This window comes from Rhincodon typus, chromosome 1 (genome assembly GCF_021869965.1).
Source record: "Rhincodon typus isolate 14 chromosome 1, sRhiTyp1.1, whole genome shotgun sequence".
NCBI lineage: Eukaryota > Metazoa > Chordata > Chondrichthyes > Orectolobiformes > Rhincodontidae > Rhincodon > Rhincodon typus.
The window spans coordinates 45,335,614-45,359,472 of record NC_063332.1 but is presented as its reverse complement, the minus strand read 5'-3'; the positions used below and the strand labels follow the sequence as shown (position 1 = coordinate 45,359,472).

Genomic DNA, 23,859 nt, shown 5'->3' with positions numbered 1-23,859 from the left:
GCAGTTCCTACTATCGCCAAATAAATCTCATTCTCTTTATTTTTAAGTTGTGGTCTCCCCAACCAGTTTGTCCATTCTGTGGTCACAGGACAGTCCTGCCATTCTAGGAGCAATTCTGGTAAACCTTTGCTGTATACTCTCTACGCAATAATATCTTTCCTGAAATAAGATGACCAAAACTGTACACTGTACTCCAGATGCAGTCTAACCACACTCGGATACGATTGAAGCAGGACTTCACTACTCGTGTACTCTAATCTTCTTGCAATAAAGATTAAACATTGCATTTGCCTTCCTAGTAGCTTACGACACCTGCATGTTATCCTTCAGTGACTTCTAGATAGCGGCACCCAACTTGCTTTGTACATTTGTACCTTCCATCCCCTCAACATTTTAAGAAATACTGTGTATATCTGTTCTTCCCACCAAAGTGGAAACCCTCAGTTTTTACCACATTATATTCCAACAGCATATTCTTGCCTATTCACTAAGCCTGTCCAAATCTTCTCAAAAAGGTTTTACATCTTCCTCACAATACATGTTTTCACTTGGCTTTGTATCAACTGCACGTTTGGACGCATATCCAAATCATTGATATATGTTGTGAACAGCTGGTACCCAAACACCCATCCTTGCATGACTTCACCAGTTGTTATAATCTGCCAATATGAGAAATTACCTTTATGTTTTTGCTCTGTTTTCTGTCTGTTATCCGAGCATTAATCCATACCAGTACCTTACTCCCTATCCGAAAGTCCAGTTTTATAGCTGGACTCTTAATCCAGAGACCCGGGTGGTGTTCTGGGAACCTCGATTCGAATCCCAAAAGTTTGGAATTAAGAGTTTGATGATGACCATGAATCCATTGTGATTGGTAGGGAGACTCATTTTGTTCACTAATGTCCTTTTAGGGAAGGAAACTGCATCCTTACCTGGTCTGGCCTAAATGTGACTCCAGACACACAGCAGTTCTTCACTACCCTCTGGGCAATAAATGCTGACCTAACCAGTGATGCCCTCATCTTGTGAATGAATGAATAAAAAAAACCCACCAAATTTAATTTTGCTAACCAACGACCTATGCAGGGAACTTATCAACAGCGTTCTGAAAATCAGTGTGTTAAAACATCCTTTGACTCACCTTTATCGATATTTTTTGTCAGTAACATCCTTGAAAACTTTAACAAGCTTTTCTAACACAGTTTTCCATTGACAAATCCATGCTAACTATGCCCGTCAGATCATTTTTAGCCAAATGTCCATGTATGATGTCCACTGAAAAGCCTGTAGTTCCCTATTTTTTCTCTTGCTCTTTCTTAAACAGTGAGCATTTACGAGCTTCCACTCTGTAGAAATATTCCAAAATCTGTAGAATGTTGGATGATGATCGCTGCTTTCGATCATCACCCTGGAGGTAATTTGGAAGACACAGCAGAAATCCATCCCAAAGAAGCAGAAATCTGCTACAGGGAGGACAAGGCAACTGTGGCTGATAAGGGAAGTCAGGGACAGCATAAAAGTGAAAGAAAAAGCATACAATGTGGTGAAGACTAACAAAGCCAGAGGACTGGGAATCCTTTAAAAACCAGCATAGGATAAATGAAAAAAGCACTAATTGGGGAGAAAATGAAATATGAACGAGTAATAAAAAGGAAGATTGCAAAAGTTTTTTTTTAGATCTATGAAAGGTAAGAGTAGACATTGGATTGCTGGCAGATGAGACTGCAGAAATAGTAATGGGGTTCAAAGAAATGGTGGAGGAACTGAATACGTACTTTGCATTAGTCTTCACATTGAAAGACACCGGCAGCATACCAGAACCTCCAGAGAGTCGGGGGCAAAGTGGGTGTAATGGCCAGGAAGTCTAGTTCTCACTAAGTAGGAGGGGCTGGGGGAGCTGAAAGGTCTGAAGGTGGATAAATCGGCTGGAATGGATGGACTACACCCCAGAGTTCTGAAGGATATAGTGAAGAGATTGTAGAAGCATTGATGATTTTTCAGGATTCACTGGATTCAGAGAGGGTCCCAGAGGAGTGGCAAATGGCGAATGTAATACTCCTGTTTAAGAAGGGAGGGAGGCAGGAGATGGGAAATTATTTGCTGGTTAGCCCCCCATTGGTTGTTGGTAAGACTTGTCTGCCAAATAAGAGCCCATGCTGTTAGGGCCTCAAATTCTCTGGCAAATTCCATAGGCTCACCACTCTCTGGGTGAAGAAACTTCTTGTCATCTCCACCCTAAGTGTCCTATCCCATATCCTTAGACTTTGACCTCCGGTTCTGGACTCCTTGGTTTTTGAGAGCATCTGCCCTGCATTTGCCCTGTCTGGGCCTGTTAGAATCCTATAGGTTTTTGAGACTTTCTACTCCCCCACCACTCTTCTAAACGCCACATATTTCTGAAGGTGCTCAAAATCAATCTCCTTTTTCCCATTGACAAGGCGTTAGTTAAGTTCACCAATGACATTTCAGTGCTGGAGCCCTTTGTGCTTTGCAGTTTGTTCAAGTAGGTTGTATTCTTGTACTTGCATTGTTGGTGTATTCTCCTCCTTGTTGCCTTCTGGTCATCTGCAGAGGGTGTCTACTCACCCGAAATCCAAGACAAAGGTGTGCTAAATCTTCATCAGAGATGTGTTCCATATTGAGAATCTGCAACCTAAGACACCACCAAACTACAAGAGTACCAAGCCTGTGTACTCTATGCCCTCCTCTCCAATGTGAGATCTGGTCAACTTATGCTAGGCAGAAGGAAAGGCTGAAGACTCCAGCAATTTCTTTTGCAGCAGAAGGCCACCAAATCAGATGTCCTGGAGCATGCTAATTCCACCAGTATACACCTAGATTTTAAGCTAATGACAATTATACTTGCTTGACCGTGTTCATCAGATGAATACAGTCATATATATCCAAAGATTTTCCATATAGTAAACTGGATACTGAATCACAATCTCCTGGACATCTATACCTTCACTACAAGGAAGCATACAAGTGAGATCTGAAGATGGCAGTTGTCGATAACTGAGATGGTTATGGACAGCCATGATCTGTTGAGGCTGACTGTTTGAAAAGGGATTGGAAGTGGAAAGAAACATAAAGTACGGCTGGCTGATAGGGCTTGAATCAAATAGAGGACATCAAATTGTGTGCCTTCTCAGGTTACTGCCTTCATTTACTGTGGTAGAGACTGCCACTTTCCTGAGTCACAAAAGTGGACTTCACTCTATATCTTCACGTAGTTGACCACAATGACACAGCAATGTCTAGTGAGAGGGTCACCATCATAATCTAAAAGTCCTCCAAGTGATCACTTTGCCAAGGTCCTTGGGATTGTTCTTTCCTCCCAATTTTATGCCCTTTAGTCCATCAAAAGATGTCTTTAATGTGATGAATTAGAAGGGCCAGAGAAAAGGGGGCTGAGACCATGTTTGTTGCTGACAATGTTAGTTCTTATTGATTCATTTACCATGGTGCAAGGAGTTGATTGAAGCAGCATGTAGGTCTTATGGCACAGATGATTTCAGAAAAGTTAAGGTCAGAAGTCACATGGTACCAGGTTAAAGTCGAACAGGTTTATTTGAAATCACAAGCATTCAGAGCACTGCTCCTTCGTCCCCTCCACATCAAAAAAGTTAAGGGGAAAGATAAGAAAGGAGTTAGTGCCGGAAGAAGTGTAACTAGCTTCTTGGGTTTTACCTTGAAACAGGTTATGAAGGAGCACAAAGGTACCAAGAGTGCATCTTTGAAGGATCTCTGCCCAGAGGACAAAAGGCGCATTGCTAACTTAATCAAAGAGCTTGCAAGGTGAGTTTTCGTAGCACAACTTGAAACTTCACAATGTAAATTTTAGTAGAGCATTGATATAAAGCCCAAAACACTGAAAATTAACTTAGGAATTATATCCAATTCCATTTTGCAGATTATAAGTCTTCCCATGATAAAAACAAAACGTTGTTTGGCAGCATCTGTGAAATGAAACAAGTTTGTTTCAAGTCAAGACTAACTTTAGAATTTGGGAGAAGAAAATAGTAAATACTGACTATCCTAACACCAGTGTCCACGGAGATGCAAATCCATTGACAGCAACCTTTTTTTGCCTTTTGGGCATTTGGCCACTCAAAACATTTCAGCAGATTATCAGGAATTTCACAAAATCCTGAATGAGTTCTATGTCAATTTTTTCCCCCAAAAGTTCAGGTTGACAGTGTCTGTAATATGCACGTAGATCGTAGAATCCCTAGTGTGGAAACAAGCCATTCAGCCCAACAAATCCATACCGTCCCTCTGAAGAGCATCCCACCCAGACCCATTCCCCTACTCCTGCATTTCACATGTCTAACCCAAACACCCCTGTTTACTATGGACAATTTCACATGGCCAATCCACCTACCCTGCACATCTTTGGACTGTAGGAGGAAACAGGAGCACCTGGAAGAAACCCACACAGGCACGTGGAGAATGTGTAAACTCCACACAGTCGCCGAAGGGTAGAATTGAACCTGCATACCTGGTGCTGTGAGGCAGCAGTGCTAACCACTGAGCCACCATGCCGCCCTACACATCTCCTTTCAACAAACATCAATATATCTTTGAGAGAAAGTAGGAACTGCAGATGCTGGAGAATCTGAGATAACCAGGTGTAGAGCTGGATGAGCACAGCAGGCCGAGCAGGAAAGCTGACGTTTTGGGCCTAGACCCTTCTTCAGAAATGGGGGAGGGGAAGGGGGTTCTGAAATAAATAGGGAGAGAGGGGGAGGCGCATAGAACTTGGATAAAGGAGAAGATAGGTGGAGAGGAGACAGACAATCAAAGAGGCGGGAATGGAGCCAGTAAAGGTGAGTGTAGGTGGGGAGTTAGGGAGGGGATAGGTCAATCCAGAGAGGACGGACAGGTCGAGGGGGCGGGATGAGGCTAGTAGGTAGGAGATGGGGGTGGGGCTTGAGGTGGGAGGAGGGGATAGGTGGGAGAAAGGACAAGTTAGGGAGGCGGGGACAAGCTGGACATCCAGTCCCTATACACCTGCATTCCCCATGCAGATGGCCTAAAGGCCCTCCGCTTCTTCCTGTCCCGCAGGCCTGACCAGTCCCCCTCCACTGACACCTTCATCCGCTTAGCCGAACTCGTCCTCGTCCTCACCCTCAACAACTTCTCTTTCAATTCCTCCCACTTCCTACAGACAAAGGGGATGGCCATGGGTACCCGCATGGGCCCAAGCTATGCCTGCCTCTTTGTAGGATACGTGGAACAATCCCTCTTCCGTACCTACACTGGCCCTAAACCCCACCTCTTCCTCCATTACATTTGATGACTGTATTGGCGCTGCCTCGTGCTCCCACGAGGAGCTCGAACAGTTCATCCACTTCACCAACACCTTCCACCCCAACCTTAAGTTCATCTGGACCATCTCTGATACCTCTGTCTCCTTCCTGGACCTCTCTGTTTCCATCTCTGGCAACCACCTGGAAACCAATATCCATTTCAAGACCATCAACTCCCACAGCTAGGTAGAATACACCTCCTCCCACCCACTTTCCAGCAAAAATGCCATCCACTATTCCCAATTCCTTCGCCTCCGCCGCATCTGCTCCCAGGATGAGGCATTCCACTCCCGAACATCTTAGATGTCCTCGTTTTTCAAGGACCACAACTCTTTTTCCGCACCCCCCCCCCGCCCCCGCAACCACCACCTCAGCGGCCGAGAACGCCCTCGACTGTGTTTCCCGCAACTCATCCCTCACACCCCCTCCCCGCAATAACAACCAAAACAGAATCCCCCTCGTCCTCACGTACCACCCCACCAACCTCCGGAACCAATGCGTCATCCTCCAACACTTCCGCCATCTGCAATCCGACCCTACCACCAAAGACGTTTTTCCCTCCCCACCCTTATCTGCTTTCCGGAGGGACCACTCTGTCCGTGACTCCCTTGTCCACTGCACACTCCCCTCCAGCTCCACCACACCCGGCACTTTTCCCTGCAACCGCAGGAAGTGCTACACGTGCCCCTACACCTTCCCCCCCTCACCCCCATCCCAGGCCCCAAGAAGACTTTCCACATCAAGCAGATGTTCACCTGCACATCTGCTAATGTGGTATACTGTATCCGCTGTTCCAGATGTGGCCTCCTCGACATCGGGGAAACCAAGCGGAGGCTCGGGGACCGCTTTGCAGAACACCTACGCTCGGTTCACACTAACCAACTGCATCTCCCAGTCGCGAACCATTTCAACTCCCCCTCCCATTCCTCAGACGACATGTCCATCCTGGGCCTCCTGCAGTGCCACAACGATGCCACCCGAAGGTTGCAGGAACAGCACCTCCTATTTTGCTTGGGAACCCTGCAGCTCAATGGTATCAATGTGGACTTCACAAGCTTCAAAATCTCCCCTCCCCCTACCGCATCCCAAAACCAGCCCAGCTTGTCCCTGCCTCCCTAACCTGTCCTTCCTCCCACCTCAAGCCCCACCCCCATCTCCTACCTACTAGCCTCATCCAGCCCCCTTGACCTGTCCGTCCTTCCTGGACTGACCTATCCCCTCCCTAACTCGCCACCTACACTCACCTTTACTGGCTCCATCCCCGCCTCTTTGATTGTCTGTCTCCTCTCCACCTATCTTCTCCTTTATCCATGTTCTATCCGCCTCCCCCCTCTCCCTATTTATTTCAGAACCCCCTTCCCCTCCCCCATTTCTGAAGAAGGGTCTAGGCCCAAAACGTCAGCCTTCCTGCTCCTCTGATGCTGCTTGGCCTGCTGTGTTCATCCAGCTTTACACCTTGTTATCTCTATCAATATATTTTTACCTGCTGATCTCTTGTAGGACCTTATTGAAAGCTTTCTGAAAGTCTAAGTAAACCGCATCAACTGGCTCCTCCTTATCAACTGTGCTAGTTCTCGAAATTTGTTCTGCATAATTTCCATTTACTGAATCCATGCTGATTCTGGCCAATCCTGTTATTTTTTTCCAAGTGCCCTGCTATAAAATTTTCCCTACTGCTAATGTCAAGCCAACTGGTGTATAATTCTGTTTTCTCTTTTTATCTCCTTTTTTTTAAAATTACATCAGCTACCCTCCAATTCATAGGAACTGTTCCAGAGTTAATAGAATCTTACAAGCTGCTTACCAGTGTATTCAGTATTTCTGGAGCCAATTCCTTAAATACTCTGTAGATTGACAGGCCTGTGTTGTTGTGGGACTGGAGTCACATGTAAATCAGACTAGGTAAGAATGGTAGGTTTCCTTCTCTAAAAGACATCAGTGAGATTTTTTACAGCAATTGATATTTGTTGCCATGATCGCCATTACGAAGACCAGCTTTATATTCCAGATGTATTTTTAATTGAGTGTAAATTCCAGCAGCTAGCATGGTTGAATTTGAACCCATGGTGCAGAGAATTCACTTGGTCCTGTGAATTACAGGAGCAATGGGCTGAAGGATCCTTTTTCTATACTATATATCTCAGATTCTATGAGTTAATAATCCAGTGATATTACCATGCCAACACCTCCACATCTCTTATATTCCGAACTGCACGTAGTCCTCTAAGTGTGGTCCAGTATGACTCCAGGCCCTTGAATTCTAGTCCTGTAGAGAAAAGGGTCATTTGTCGTCTTGAATATTTTCTGTGCATGTTGATTAAAATTTATGATTGAATTTATTTGGACCTTTGGTGTTTCTGGTTTTATCATTTATGAAGAGCTCTATTCCATCCTTTTAGCTCCAAGGTGGAATATCTTGCATTTGTCTATGTTGAAAATAATTTCTTGCTAGTTTATCAATTCATTTCAGTTACCAGTATCTCTTTGCCCTCCCTGCATTGTAAGCATAACGTTACAAAGGATGTACTGGTAGGATTAGCTCGGCTGCTCTTCCATTAGCTGTCATGGACTAATGGCCTTAAAGGTCTCCTTGTGTGCTTTTTAAAAAAGAATTATTTAAGGGATGTACGTATTACTGGCTGGGCCAACATTTATTGTCCTACCCAAACATTGTTGAGTTAGAATGGTTCTGTATTCATTCTGTCCATTTATCTGTGTGCTATCAGTTTTGTTTGAGGAAAGTGGTTCTGGAGTTTGGGTGTAAGTGTTTGGGAAGTCTCTTACAGTAGGAATGCTGGCTGTGGTAGCATTGGTGTTTGGGAGCACAGGCAAAGGTGTAAATGGGCCCATAGAAGTTTTTGTGTTTGGAGGTCTGGCAATGGTGGTGGGAGGCAGCCCCGTGGTGGAAGTGAGTGGTCACTACACTCAGATATTCCAGTTTTGGGGAAATAATTGATTTTAGGAAATGGGAGGGTGTAACAGAGTGGTTTTTTTTTCTATTCACTTGTGGGACATGGGTGTTGCTGGCTGGGTCAGCATTTATTGCCTGTCTCTAGTTGCCCTTGAGAAGGTTATGCGGAGCTGTCTCTTGAATCACGCAGTCTACTTGCTGTCAATAGACGTACAACGCTGTTTGTGAGGGACTTCCAGGATTTTAACTCGGCAACATTGAAGGAACTAAGTCAGGATGGAGGAGAGCTTGCAGTTGGTGTTCCCACGTATTTGCTGCCCTTGTCCTCCTCGATGGACGTGGATGAGAGTTTGGGAGTTTTTAAAATTAAAATTTAAAATTAATTGCAATACAATTTGAGATACACAACTATTAAACTGTGTAGAATAAGCCCTTTAAATTGCTTAGTTTTTTTTGTTGTTTGCTTTAAAAGTTTGAACTCTGGACTGAGGAGCAGCAAGGCCAGAACAGAAAGAAAGCAGTGCCATCTAGTGTCGAATGATTGAAACCTGAACACATTTATCCATTTAAAAATAATGTAAATAACATTACTAATAGAATTCAGCTATTACCAAGTAACCAATGTGCCAATAAGTCTGGATTTGAAAATTAAAAAATACTGATCCCATAAGTATGCGCAACTCTCAATTATAATGTGCTAGTACATCTAACCATCTCTTTAAAGCAAATTGAAGTCATACTTTTATCAACCTGGCTTTATTGATGCTTCTGTGTGACTGTCTTTTGCTTATGTCTCCTCTTGTGTCTTATACTTCACTCCGTAATTCCTTCTGCTTCTCTTTGCTTCTCTTCGCTTCTCCTCACTTCTCCTTATCTCATTTCGTATGTTTCTTTCTTTTTCCTCCCCACCTCCCATTTTTGAAGTGGGTTTTCCATCTGTTGTCATTTTGTTTTTGCTTTTTTTTTTGTTGCATCCACTTGTTCTTGTTTGCTACTGCCATTCTGGGTTGTGGGTGAGGGAGTTGCTGAGCAAAGGAAATAGTGTTTATTGGTGTCAGTTATAGGACACAAGTCAGGTGGGAAAGGAGCTTCTGACCATAACCGTCTACACCTTGTGCTAAGTCAGAAATTACATAACGCCAGGTTATAGTCCAACAGGGTTATTTGAAAACACAAGCTTTCGGAGCCTCCGCCTTTCTTCCTGAAGAAAGACTGAGGCTCCGAAAGCTTGTGTTTTTAAATAAACCTGTTGGACTGTATGTGTGATTTCTGACTTTGTCCATCCCAGTCCAACACCAGCACCTCTACACCTTGTGCTCGATGTGGGATGTAGATTAAGGCTGAGGAAGCAGCTGCTAAATCACATACATCTTTTGGCCAAGTAAAAGCCAATAGGAGATAAGAATGATCTAGGAAGAAACCATATTTCCTGCAGTGAGGAAAGGGAGGATATATATAAAATGATGAAATGTAATGGGGTTAGGGCTGTGAAGTTGAGTGGAACTGGAAAGGGAATTAATCTGGTGAGAAGGATTAGCTCGTTTGCTGTAGTGCCATTGACTGTAATTCCTTGGAAGAGTTTTAAAAAAATGTTTTTGGGAATGATGACAAATCGGGTGACAGGAAAAATATGAAGTAAGATTGGAACCAAGAAATGTGCACAGAAGAATTAGCAATTTCATTTGGAATCATAACCTAGGACGAAATTGTCACCTAAAAAGCATGGATTAGAAGGTAATATTAGTTAAAAACAAATTGTGCCTGACTAATGTAATTGTGCTTCTTGATGAACTCGCAAAGAGTTTTGACAGTAGTGAGGTTGCTGTTACTTATTCTGATTTTCAACAGATATTTGATAGGATGCCATCTCATAGACTTCTGGGTAAAGTTAAAGCTTTTGGCGATGGCAAGATGGATGTGTAATTAGCTACATGACAGAAATCAAAATTTGTGGACCGTTTTCTCAGCCATGAGAAAGTGTATGTTCCTCAAGTGTTGATATGATCTTTTTGAGATATCTAAGACTTGAGTAAAAAGAGCATAACAAAGTGTGCTGATGACTTGAACCATGAAAATACAATAAAGAAGGAAGAGGCTAATGACAGGGGCACCAACTTAAAACTGAGATGAGAAATTTCTTCTGAGGGTTATGAATCTTTGGAACTCTCTACTGTGGAGAGCTATGGCAGCAGAGTCCTTGCGTATTCTTAAAGCTGAGTTTCTTAATCCATAGGGGAATCTAAAGTTACAGGGAAAATGCAGGAAAGTGGAAGTGAGGAATGTCAGATCAGCCATGATCCTAATGAACGGCAGAGCAGGCTTGAGGGACTGAATAGCCTACTCCTGTTCCTATTTCTTATAATCTTATTATCTAACAAATTGTTGAAATGGGAAGAAACATGACACAAATAAAATTTATTTGTGTCTTTATTCATTCACAGGATTTAGGCATTGCTCGTTCAGCTAATATTTTTATTACCTATTCCTAAATGTTCTTGAGAAGGTGTGGTGAGCTGCTGCCTTGAAGTTTTGCAGTCTTTAGGATGTAGGTATACTTATAGTAAAGAGAGTTCCAGGATTCTGATCCAATGGTGGTGAAGGACGCCTATTGTATGGGATCGCATTCATAAGTTGCATGTTTGTAAAGCAGGGTCTCCCTGTATGATTTTGGTCTCCTTTAATGTATATATTTGCACCAGAAGCAGTTCACTTGACTGATTCCTGGGATAAAGGTGTTATCCTGTGGAAAAAAGTTTGGTCTTAATGAGAAATGATTGTATTGTAATATAAATCATGAGGGGACTGGATAGGGTAGATGCTGAAAGGCTGCTTTCCCTTATGGGAGAGACTAGAACTAGAAGATACAGTTTTAAAATAGTATCCCATTTAAGACTGATGTGAGGTTTAATTTTCTCTCTTAATTGGTTATTAGTCTGTCCCAGGGTCTATGGAGATAGGTTCCTGAATATCTTTAAAGTTGAGTTTTATAGATTCTTGATTGCAACAGAATGAGTATTGGGTCTAAATAGGATAGTAGAGTGGAGGACACAATCAGACCAATCATGATCTTACCAAATGGCGGAGGAGTGGCTGAATGGACAATCATATGTAGAATCTGAAATATTTGTTGACCAACTACCTTTTAAAAAATTTTTGTAGTAATTTTAAAATATATCATATTGCATATAGCATCATCATAGGCTGCCCTACACATGCAGTTCAAGTTATGATTGAGTTATTGTAAGAAAATCGACCAGCTTTAACAACATTAGTTCAGAAGTTTTAAAACATCATTCATGGGATGAGGGTGTCACTGGCTAGGCTAACATTTATTGCCCATACCTAAATGCCCAGAGGGCAGTTAAGAGTCAAACGCATTGTTGTCGGGCTGGAGTCACCTATAGTTTAGACCAGGTAAATATGGTAGTTTCCTGCCCTAAAGGACATTAGTAAACCAGATGGGTTTTTCCTGACAATTGATAATGGATTCATGGTCATCATTAGACTCTTGATTCCAGATTTTTATTGAATTCAAATTTTACCATTTGCCACAGCAGGATTCAGACCTGGGACCCCAGAACATTACCTGAGTCTCTGGATCAACGGTCCAGTGATAATACCTTTAGGCCGTTCCTTCCTCCAGAGTTGTAGCAATACATTTGTTATTATTTAACATATAACTCTTTTAACTCCTTTTATTTCTCTCTTGGTTGCAGTTCCTTGGTTGAGGTTCTATTAACTATCATGCTAAGTAAAAACCCTTTTTTAATGATGAGATTCCATTTCACTCAGGGAGGCTGCTCCATATTCAACAAGTTGCTCTAAAAACACTGCTCACACTTTGACAGCTATGACAAATTTTACCCACAACAGCTGAGATAATCCACATGTTCCAGGCCAATGACATTCTGAATAAAGCAATCTGCAACATTCTTTTAAACACAAAAGGCAAATCCATTGTATCTCTCAATTTTAGCTAACCCTTTGAAAATGTCTTGGATCTAGATCCATATTTTGGTCAAAAACTAATCAATTTTTTCCCTACTTGTGTTCCCCATTTTATCGAAATTTGTCCCTAAACAGGAACTTGCAAGTCAGCCCTGACTTGCAAGTGGAAAGAAATAATGGAGCAGATATGGGATTGGCAGTCAGTTTTGAGTCGATAAAGATGCTGTTTTGTTCCCCCCCCACCCCTCCAGCATGTTCTGCTATTTAATAAGATCATGGCTAATCTGATTGTAAACTCAACATCCCATTCCCATATATGCCCCAAAAACCTCTTTTCCCCTTCCTTATCAAAAATCTATCCGCCTTTGCCTTAAAAATATTCAAAGGCTTTGCTTCCACTGTGTTTTGAATAAAAGTTCCAAAGGTTCATTACCCTCGGACACAAAAACTCACATTATCTCTGTTTTAAATGGGTGACCCCTTATTTTTAAACACTGAAACATAGAAAATAAGAGTGGGGGTAGGCCAATGGACTCCTCAAGCCTGCTTCACTGTTCAGTTTGGTCACGGCTGATCAGCCAAATCAATACCTTGTTCCCATTTTCTCCCCATATCTTTGATCCCTTTGGTCCTAAGAACCATATGTAATTCCTTCTCAAAAACATTCAAGTAACTTTTAGGAGTTGGTGTCAATTGTAATGGGATCAATTAGAATTTTTAGATATTGGTAAAAGTAACCTGGTCATCTTTGACCTGGAAACAATACTAACAGATGGAAATAATTCGTTGAAGGAAATTGCAATCAAGCGAACTTGATCCTTTTTTTCTTCTTGGGACCTATTTGAATTCCATTTGTTAAACTGTGTTTGTCCTTGTGTTTAATAACTAAAGCTTGTAGCATTTAATCACCACCCTGGCTTACTAAAGCCGTCTCTTCATAAATCAAGAATTGAGTCAGGAGGAACTTCTTCACCCAAAGGGTTGTGAATCTGTGGAATTCCCTGCCCAGTGAAGTGGTTGAAGCTACCTCGCTGAATGTGTTTAAGGCAAGGCTAGATAAATTTTTGAACAGTGAAGGAATTAAGGGATATGGTGTGCGGGCGGGTAAGTAGAGCTGAGTCTTAAAGATCAGCCATGATCTTATTGAATGGCGGGGCAGGCTCGAGGGGCCAGATGGCCTACTCCTGCTCCTAGTTCTTATGTTCTTGTGATATCTAATCTTCTACATTGTGATTGCAGCAGAAAACACTTTTTTATTAGAGTGAAACTAGAGCTAAAGTAGAGTAATCCAATTTTCATTGAAACAGAAGACAATATATGAATGAAAGTTAAGTGCTCGAACTTCCTAAAAAGGTGATGGAAGTGGAGTCTTTGTTTTTAAGGCAGAGGTAGCTAGATTCCTGATGAGCAACATGGTGAAAGAGTATCAGGTGCAGGTAGGAATGTGGCATAATCCTATCAGCTACGATCTAATAACATGGTGGAGCTTGAAGGGGAGGCTGAGCAGCTTACTACTTTTCTGAATTCACCTGTTTGTAAACATTTCAGTTAAGACAAAAGCTAAATCCTAATTCTTCTGTTTTTACATGCTTGCCCCCCTAGAGTAAGTGAAGAGAAAGAAGAAACTGTAGAACGATTAAAGGCAGAACACGAATCATTTGAAAAGAAAATCAAAGAACTGGAGGATCAGAATGAGCTCATTGTCACGGAACGGGAAGATATCCTTAACTGGTCTAAAATTTCATGTGATGTACATTTAGTGGAATCCATCTGTATTTTGTGTTCAGAATGCGTACTTGTAGTTTGAAACAAAAAGGAATGTCAGTGATAGGGTGAAGAGAGGAGCAATTAAATGACAAAAGTATTTGTGCCACACTGCAGTGTGGTAATGGAACAAGTTAGAATCAAAGTGTATGTCTGGATGACTAGGTGTGAATGCCACAATCCTGAACGGCTGCCATCTGAAAGTAAAAGATAATTGTGAGGGAGACCATAAGATGAGGAGCAGCAGTAAGACCGTTCAGCCCATTGAGCCTTTCAGTGAGATCATGGCTGATCTGATAATTATCAACTCCGCTTTCCTGCCATTTCCCAATAACCTTCGATTTTCTGACTGATTAAAAATTTGTTTATCCCAGCCTTGAATATGCTTAGTTACCCAGCAGCTATACTATTTTGGAGGTGACAAAAGTGGTAGGCAAGTACACCAGCTCCAAGTGAAACACCACGCTGTAGTGAAAGTACACTGCACAGGAACAGGGCCTTGCCCCACCAAGCCTGTGCGACACATGATGTCTTTCTAAACCAAAAACCAGTCTGTATCCCTCCCTTCCCTGCCTATTCATGTATCTGTTAAGATGCCTCTGAAATGTTGCTATTGTATCCACCTCCATCACCACCTGCAACCATCTGCTGCTACCACCAGCTCTGGTAGCAAATTCCAGGCACTTACCACCCTGTGTGTTGCGGGGGGGGAAAGCATTTGTCTGTCACAGCCCCTTATAAACTTTCCGCCTTTTACTTTGAAAGTATGTCCCCTAATAATTTTCATTTGAGAACTTTTCTTGGAAAAAGACCCTGAATATCCATCCTGTCCATACCTGTCATAATTTTGTCAACCCCTATCAGGTCGCCCCTCAGCCTCTGGCGTTCAACAAATCGAGCTTGTCAAGTCTCTCCTTTTATAGCCAATACCCTCCAACCAGGCAATATCCCAGTAAACATTTTCTGTATCCTCCAAAGCCTCCATGTCCTTCTGGTAGTATGGCGACCAGAACTGTATATAGTGTTCCAAATGTGACCTTACTAAAAGTGTGTACAGCTACAACGTGACTTACCAATTTTTATATTCTATGTCCTAACTGATGAAGGCAAGCATGCCATATGCTGCCTTGATCACTTCAAGTTGTGTTGCTACTTTTAGGGAACTGTGGATCTGTACGCTTAAATCCCTCAGTATGTTAATGCTTCTAAAGATTCTACCACTTATATACTTCCCTCCTACATTAGAACTTTCAAAATGCATAACCTTACATTTGTCTGGATTAAATTTCATCTGCTGTTTCTCTGCCCAAGCCTCCAGCCTGTCAATATCCTGCTGTATCCATCGGCAATCCTCCTCACTATCTACAGTTCTCCCCACCTTTGTGTTGTCCGTAAACTTATTAATCAGACTATGTATGTTCTCTTTTCTAAATCGTTTATATAGATATATAGAGAAAAACACTGGTCGCAGATCTACAATCTACCCTTCCACCTCTACTCTCTGCCTTCTATGACCAAGCCAGTTCTGTATCGTCTTACCGGCTCACTATGAAACCCTAGATGTATCTTTTAATGATCTTTCTCTCTTCACAAACCTTTGAAGCTTTTACAGTCAGTTTGTATATTCCCCACAAATCCTCTGTTTTCTTTTACTAAAAGCTAAATTGCTCCCAATTTTCAAGTCTACAATTTTTTTGACCAATTGTATGCCTGTTTTTGAACCTAATCTAATACTGTTCTCTTATCAGCCATGTTTAGGCCGCCATTCATGTCATAGTTTTTTGCCGGGCAATGATGAACAATCGTTGCACTTCTTCCAAGCACTGTTTAAAAATGTTTGCCATTGCCTATCCACTGCCATTCCTTTAAGTAACATACCCAATGTGTGATAGCTAACTTGCACCTCATACCGTTATAGTTTCCTTTATTTAGATTCAGGGCCCTAGTCTCAGTATCAACTACGTCACTCTTCATCTTGATCAAGAATTCTATCATATTATGGTCACTCTTCCCCAAAATGCCTTGCACAGCTCAGTTGCCAATTATTCTCTTGTGATTATTCAATACCCAATCTAGCATGGCCTTTTCACCAATTGATTCCTCAATTTATTGTTCCAGAAAACTATTTCAAACATATTCCAGGAATTCTCCTCTACAACATTGTTACTGATTTGATTTGCCCAATATATATGTAGCCTAAAGGTGGGCATAATTATCATGTTACATTTGTTACTTGCCTCTCTAATTTCCTGTTTAATGCCATACCCAACATTACCCTTACATTTTGGGGGTCTGTGTACAACCCCCATTGTTGAGTGCATTATTTTGCATTGTGGCCTTTTTATTCTTGCGTTTGAATTCTCTACATATCACTTTTCTATTCTTTTATTTTAGCCCCAACTACCCTCTCTTCTGTCTCCCTATACAGGTTCCCATTCCCCTGCTAGTTTAGTTTTAAACTGTTCCCAGCAGCTCTAGCAAATACCCTTGCTAAGACATTAGTTCCAGTCCTGCCCCGGTGCAGTTAATCCAGTTTGTACGGGTCTTTGGTCTCTATTCCCTCACCAGAACCAGTCTCAATGTCCCAGGAATCTGAAACTTTCCTTCTTGAGCCATCTTTCAAGCCATGAGTTCACCTGGTATATCCTGCTATTTCTACTCTGACTGGCATGTGACACTAGTAGCAATCCTGATATCGCTACCTTTTTTGAGATCCTACGTTACATTTTGCTTCTTAACTTAATAGGACCACTTCCCTTTACCTATGTCATTTGTACCAATGTATACCATGACCACTAGCTATTTACCTTCTCACACCAGAATGTCCTGTAGCTACTCTGTGGCATCCTTGACCCGAGCGCCTGGGAGACAATATCCTATTCTGAAGTCTCGTTTGCAGCCACAAACATCTGACTTTTCTCTTACAATTGAATCTCCTATTGATGTACAGTTCTGCTCTTCTGTGTAGCAGAGCTAACCGTGATGCAATGAATTAGGCTGTTGCTATTTTACTCGTGAGAGGCCATTTACCCCAATAAAATTCAAAGCGATATATCAGTTTTGCGGGCAAACGGTTACAGTGGACTCCTGAACTGCCTTCCTAGTCTCTTTCTCTGCTTGGTTGTCATCCACTCCTTCCCTGCCTGTGGAATCACGATTATTTTGTAATTTTGGAATGCTATTAGTGTCTTCTACTGTGAAGACTGATGCAAAATATTCATTCAACTCCTCTGCTATTTCCTTGTTCCCCATTATTGTTTCCCCAATCTCACTCTTTAAGGGGCTTCTGTTCACTTTGGCTTATATATTTAAAGAAGATTGTTGCCCATCCTGATGTTACTTGGAAGTTTACTCTCAAAGTTTAGAGTCATACAGTATAGAAGCAGGCCCCACGGCCGGCCATGTCTATGCTAACCAACAAATACCAAACTACACTTGGTGCATAGCCTACTACGTTCAGGCATTTTAAATACCCATCCATGTGATTCTTAACTATCGCAAGAATACCTGCTCCCTCCATTATCTTGGGCAGCATGTTTCGTATTTGTGCAACCCTCTGGGCGAGAGAACTTTTTCAGATCTCCTCTAAACCACTGACTACTTAATTTAAAATTATGCCCTCTGGTCTTAATCACATCTGCCATAGAGAAGAGATTCACATGATCTACTGTCTATGCATCTCAATTTTGTGCATCTCATAATTTTGTACACCTCAATCAGCCCTTCAGCCTCCTCTGTTCCAAGGAAAATAAACCCAGCTTATCTAGTATTTACTCATAAACGAGACTTTTCATCTCGGGCAGCATCCAAGTGAATCTCCTCTGCACTCTCTCCAGTGCAGTCGTGTCCTTCTAACAGTGTGCTGCCCAGAACTGCATACAGTATTCCACCTGTGGCCTAGCTAATGTTTTATAAAGTTGTGACCAGACTTCTTCCTTTCTCTGATATTCTACACCCTGGCTAATGAAGGCAAGCATCTGGTATGCCGCCTTAACCACCCTGTCTACTTGTACTGACACCTTCAGGGATCTTTGCACTTGTACACCAAGGCTCCTTTGTACCTCAGTACTTCCCAGGGAGCTACTATTCATTGTGTATATCCTTCTATTTTTAGACCCCTAAAATGCATCATCTCGCAATTATTGGGATTAAATTCCGTCTGCTATCAATGTCCGACTGTAGTCTGAAGCCATTATCTTGACTATCGACAACACAACTCCCCCAATTTTCATGATCATAGATCATAGAATCCCTACACTGTGGAAACAGGGTCTTCAGCCCAACAAGTCCACACCGACCCTTAGAACATCCCACCCAGACTCATCCCCTTTCACCCACCTAATCTAAACATCCCTGAACACTACGGGCAATTTAGCATGGCCAATCCACTTAACCTGCAAATCTTTGGAATGTGGGAAGAAACAGGAGCACCCGGAGGAAACCCATGTCGACATGTGGGGAGCGTGCAAACTCCACACACAGTCACCCAAGGGTGGAATCGAACCCGGGTTCCTGGTGCTGTGAGGTAGCAGCGCTAACTACTTACTCATTCAACCTTCTACATTCCAGCTCAGATTCCTGTCATGCAGTGCTGGTCACAGGTTTCCAATGACAATAATAATTCTCTACCATCACTCTTTGCCTCCTGTTTGCAAGTCAATTTTGGATCCAGTTTGCCAACTTGCCTTGGATCCTGTAGACTCTAATCTTTTAGACCAGCCTTCCATGTAGGACCTTGTCAAATGCCTTACTGAAGTCTATGTAAACCGCATCAACTGTACTACCCTCATCAATATATTTAGTCACCTTTTCAAAAAATTTAGTCAGACAGGATCTCCCTCTAACAAATCTCTGCTATCTCTGATCAATCCCTCCTTTTTCATGAATTGATTAATCCTGTCCTTCAGAATTTGATGTCAGATGAACTGATCTGTAATTGTGTGGCCTGTTCCTGCTGCCCTTCCTGAACAAAGGAACCACATTATCTATCCTCCATTCATCTGGCACTTCAGCTTTGGCCAGCAAAGTATTAAATATATCCACCAAAGCACCAGCAATCTCTTCCCTTGTGCCCCATGGCAGCCTGGGATGTATCTCATCAGGCTCTGGGGATTTTTGCACCTGTACGCCTGCTAAAACCTCTAATACCCCTGAAATAACTCCAGGTGCCAGTATCACATCACGAATTCACCCTCTAGTTACATGTGAACAGTCCTTGACTGTAAGTACTGCATCATAGAGTCAGGCACCAGAGTGACAGTATCTCTGGCATTCACTCTTTTCATGTGTTAGCCAGGGCTCCCTGATTGGACCAGATTAACAGCCCCAATCAGGGAACTCATTCTATGAGGCCAAACTGGCTGACATTGTTACAATCACTACAACCTCCTTTTATTAATCTTAACATGTTCAAGATATTCATCCCAACTGAAATCCCCAGCTACAATGTCTTTCTTCTCTGTGAATATAGATACAAAGTATTTATTTAAGACCTTGCCCACATCTACTGGCTCTCCACAGTTTGCCCTTCAGGTCTTTTATTGGTCCCACTCCTTTTCCCTGGTAATCATCTTAATCTTAATATATTTATAGAAAGCCTTGAGGTCTTCCTTGATCCCATCTGCCAAAGGTATTTCATGGTCTCTCTTTGCCTTCCTAATTTCCTTCTAAATAACCTCCTACATTCTCAATACTTTTGAAGAGCCTCCCCTGTTTTTAATGCACCATTCCTGACGCATGCTTCCTTTTTCTTTATCAACTCTCTATTACTTGCTATCCAGGGTTACCTGGACTCTGTGCCCTGCCTTTAATAGGAACACACTGGCCCTGAATTCTCACAGTACTATTTTTAAAAGACACCTACTTTCCAAATAAGATCAGAAGGTATTGGAGCAGAATTTGGCCCATCAAGTCATCCCAGAATTTGATCATGGCTGAAATGTTTCTCAACCCCAGTCCTCCTGCCTTCTCCCTGTAACCCTTGATTAATTAAGAACCTATCCATCTCTGTTAAATACACTCAATGACTTGGCCTCCACAGTCTTATGTGGCAATAAATTCCACAGATTAACCACCCTCTGGCTGAAGAAAATTATCCTCATCACAGTTCTGAAGGGTTGTCCCTTCACTCTTAGACTGTGCCTTCAGGTCCTAGTGTCTCTGACTAGAGGAAATATCTTCTCTGTCTCCACTGTATAGACTTAACTGTAGTTAGCTGCTCCCAGTCTGTTTGCCAGATTCTGTTTAATGGTAATGAAATCAGCTTTTCCCCAATTTTTTTTTTCCTTCATTGCATGTGGGTGTCCCTGGTAAGGCTAGCATTTATTGCCCAAATTAATTGCCCAGAGGGCAGTTCAGAGTCACCCACATTGCTGTGGGTCTGGAATCGCATCTAGGCTGGACCAAGTAAGGATGGCAGTTTTCTTCCCTAAAGGGCATTGGTGAACCAGATGGATTTTATTTTTCAACAATCGACATGGATTCATGGCCATCATTAGACTCTTAATTCCAGATTATTTTCTATCTGCCATGGTAGGATTCAAACCTGGGTCCCCAGACATTATCTAGGTCTCTGGATTAACAGTCAGCGATTTAATACCACTAGGCCATTGCCTTCCCCTCAGATTAGACACTTATGCACTATCCTTATCCTTTCCATAATTATTTTGAAACTTAAGAGTTACGGTCACTATCCCCAAAATGCTTGCGTACTGAAACTTCAACCACTTGACTGGCTTCATTAGGTCTATCTCTGCCCCATTTCTTGTAGAACCATTTACGTACTGGCACAACATGTTGTCCTGGATATTTTTAAAAATTCCACCCTGTCTAGTGCTTTTACAATAAGGTGATACTGGTTTGTTACCAAAGTTGAAGTACCCTACAAATATATCAATTTCTCACTCACCTTTCTGTGATTTGCCTCGATAACTGCTCCTCTATCTCCCTCTGACTGTTGGGAGGTCTGTACTATAATCCCAGCAAGGTAATCATCCTTTTTTTTTAATTTCTAAGCTCTAATGCCTCCTTTTTATTTCTAAGTTTTACTTTAGTTTCACTCGCACTTTTTCTTTAGTGATGGTTATTGTATTTATTTCGTTTTTTCTCTTTATCCCCCCTGGTTAGTTTGTAATTTTGGGAAGCTATTGGGTACTTCTACTGTGAAAAATGATGCAAAGAATTTCGTTAACACTGCCATTTCCTGGATCCCTATTATTATTTACATGGCCTCATTCTCCAAGGGACCAAGTTCACTTAGGCTTCTCTTCTCCTCCTTGTTATATATTTAAAGAAGCTTTTTCTGACTGTTTTGATGTTACTTGTAAGTTTATCTTCAAAGTTTATTCTCTCCCTCTTAAATTTTTTTGTCCACCTTTTGTTGGTTTTTAATATTTCCCTAATCCTGTCTTACCGCTAATCTTTCCTGCATTGTATGTTTTATTTTCTTTCAATTTGATGCTATCTTTATCATTTCTGATTAACCACAGTTAACTCATCAATTTCCTAGAATCCTCCTTCCTGTTTGGAAAACATCTTTGCTGTGAACTATTTTCTTAAATGCCTGCCATTGTTCTTCAGCCATCTTTGCTGCTAAACATGTTGACCCATTCCACTTCAGCAATCTCTAGTCTCATTCCTTTTTATTTACCCTTATTTAAACTGAACAGAGTTGTTTCCAAGCCAAGTTCATCTCGGTCAAACTGAGTGCTAAGTTCCAGCATGCTATGGTCACTGTTTCCAAGGGAATCTTTTACTCTGACATAATTTATTCACCATACCTCATTACACATCACTAAATCTAGCCTGATTCCTGGCCGAATCCTCAACATAGTGTTCTTAGAAACACACTCCGAAATCTTCCTCATGTCTACTTCTTCCAATCTGACTATCCCAATCTACATGAGATTCAAGTCACCTTGGATCAATATATTACTTTTTGTTACATGCCTTCATTTTACTGTTACGGGGCCTTTTGACTACTCCTGCCAATGTCATCTTTGTCTCTTTATTTCTTGGCTCCACTGATGTGGATTTTATCCAATCCAAGATTGTTTCTTGCTATTACACTTATTCTATCTTGTACCAACAGTACTACCCCAGTACCATTTCTTTCCTATCTACCCTCCTAACGTGTCACATACCCTAAACAGTCTCAACTTTGATCTCCTTGTAACTATGTCTCTGTAATGTTATAAGATCATAACTATATATCTGTTTTTCTGCCTTTAATACATTTTTTCCCACCTTTAAGTAAAGAACCAAACCATTAATTTTGCAATTTTATCATTTTTTTCCTGTTTTTGACCCTGTTTTAAAAAGTGTTCTGAGTGACCAGACTCAAAATGTTAACTCTGCTTTCTTCCCATAGATGCTGCCACACCTGCTGAGTTTCACCAGCAATTTCTGTTTTTGTTTCAGAACAAATATGTGACTGACTCTGACTCTGATTTACCATCTGCAGTACCATGGGAAAAGGACTAATTTTCTCTTTTGATACAAAACTTGAATGTCACCGAAAAGCGAGAAATTCCTGAAGTTTTTCAGCTTGCCCTCTTCAAGACAAATAAAAGAATTAATACCTGGATATTTTACAATTTGCACGTGGCTTGAATATATTCAAAGGAACCGAAAGATCGAAGCAAATAGCATCTTTGTTCAGTTGTTTCAGTAGAGTGCTAACTGTGCTAAACAAGCCTGCGTTTGCAAAACTCTAAACATGTACCGTTGATATGATTCTGCTTTAGTGCACTCAGGATTGTTCAGCAAATATGTCCTAGAGTGCACTAAAGCTACACTGACAACCAATTAGAATAATCAATTGATTATCATCAGATAATCATTTGAAACCATAGGAATATGTTCAATCCATTGACTCTTCTTGAATTACCAAAGAGCTGATAATGCCTTGGCCAGTCAGAGTGGATGTCAACTAATTAGCACCCTGTAGCATAAATTGTTCTGATTAATTTAAATTTTCATCCATTTATGCTGGTAATAAACTAATTAGCTAAATGTTTTTGCATTATAACGCTAAGTGGGCAAAGGTGAGTCATTAATTGAAATGATCTGCAGAGGGCAGCAGTCACCATGCTTTCTTGCTTTCCACAGTAATTGATAACTTCTATTTTTAATGTGTTCTTTCTCTCAATATCTTATTAGTCAAAGTTAGGTTTCTGCTTCCTGAGGCTCCAAACATTGTGATATTTCAATTTATAAATGAGTTTCCGAGATCAGAATTAGTACCTTGTTTTACTTAAAATGTTATTTCCAGAACTCAAGAGGGGAATTGTCTGGTTTGCTGTAATTATCTGCTCTGTTCGTTCTTAAGTCTAATGTCAGATAAGAAATTAACCATTATGTTGGTGGTTTAAGTATTGCTTCGAGTGAATGCCCACTGAGAATGGCAGATAATTTCAAAACAGCAATAACCTTTGCTTGATTTGAAGCAATTTTGATTGAAGTGATTATTTTCATGGTATTTTAGGGACAGACAAGTGAGGAATGTGTGTGTGCTGCACTATGTCCTTGAAATAATGTATTGCTGTGGAAAACATAAAAATGGTCAACACAAGCTTTGCAAATAACCACAAAGTATTTGAGACCCAGCTGAAATAACAATTGAGTTTGGTCTAGTTCTCACGAGTCAGATTGGACATCTAACAAATGGCCTTTTAGGTCACGTTATTAGCCCCCTGTCTAAATATTCAGAGACTGCGTTGGTTTGAAAAGTCTGGAACTGACTGAAGAATTTCTGTTTGCGTCTGTTATGGACAGATTGCAAGTTTTAAAACTAATCTCTGTCCTTATTCTCACCACATGTAGGTAGACAGATTATCATTTAATTTTTCACCCTTTTTAAATAATTGTGGCATATTTCCCCACTGCCCCGGGTTTGTGGACTCTAACTTTGTAAGGATAATGCTG

At 41.4% G+C, this 23,859-nt stretch overlaps 1 protein-coding gene across 1 annotated transcript in view; it reads left to right on the top strand.

Annotated features, from left to right (window-relative positions):
- kiaa1328 (KIAA1328 ortholog) overlaps window positions 1-23,859 on the top strand; it is a 148,836-nt gene that overhangs the window by 18,832 nt on the left and 106,145 nt on the right. The window contains exons 4-6 of the mRNA XM_048599212.1: window positions 3,701-3,798; window positions 13,774-13,921; window positions 22,333-22,362. Of these exons, the coding sequence (XP_048455169.1) occupies window positions 3,701-3,798; window positions 13,774-13,921; window positions 22,333-22,362 (276 nt within the window). The remainder of the gene's footprint in view (window positions 1-3,700; window positions 3,799-13,773; window positions 13,922-22,332; window positions 22,363-23,859) is intronic.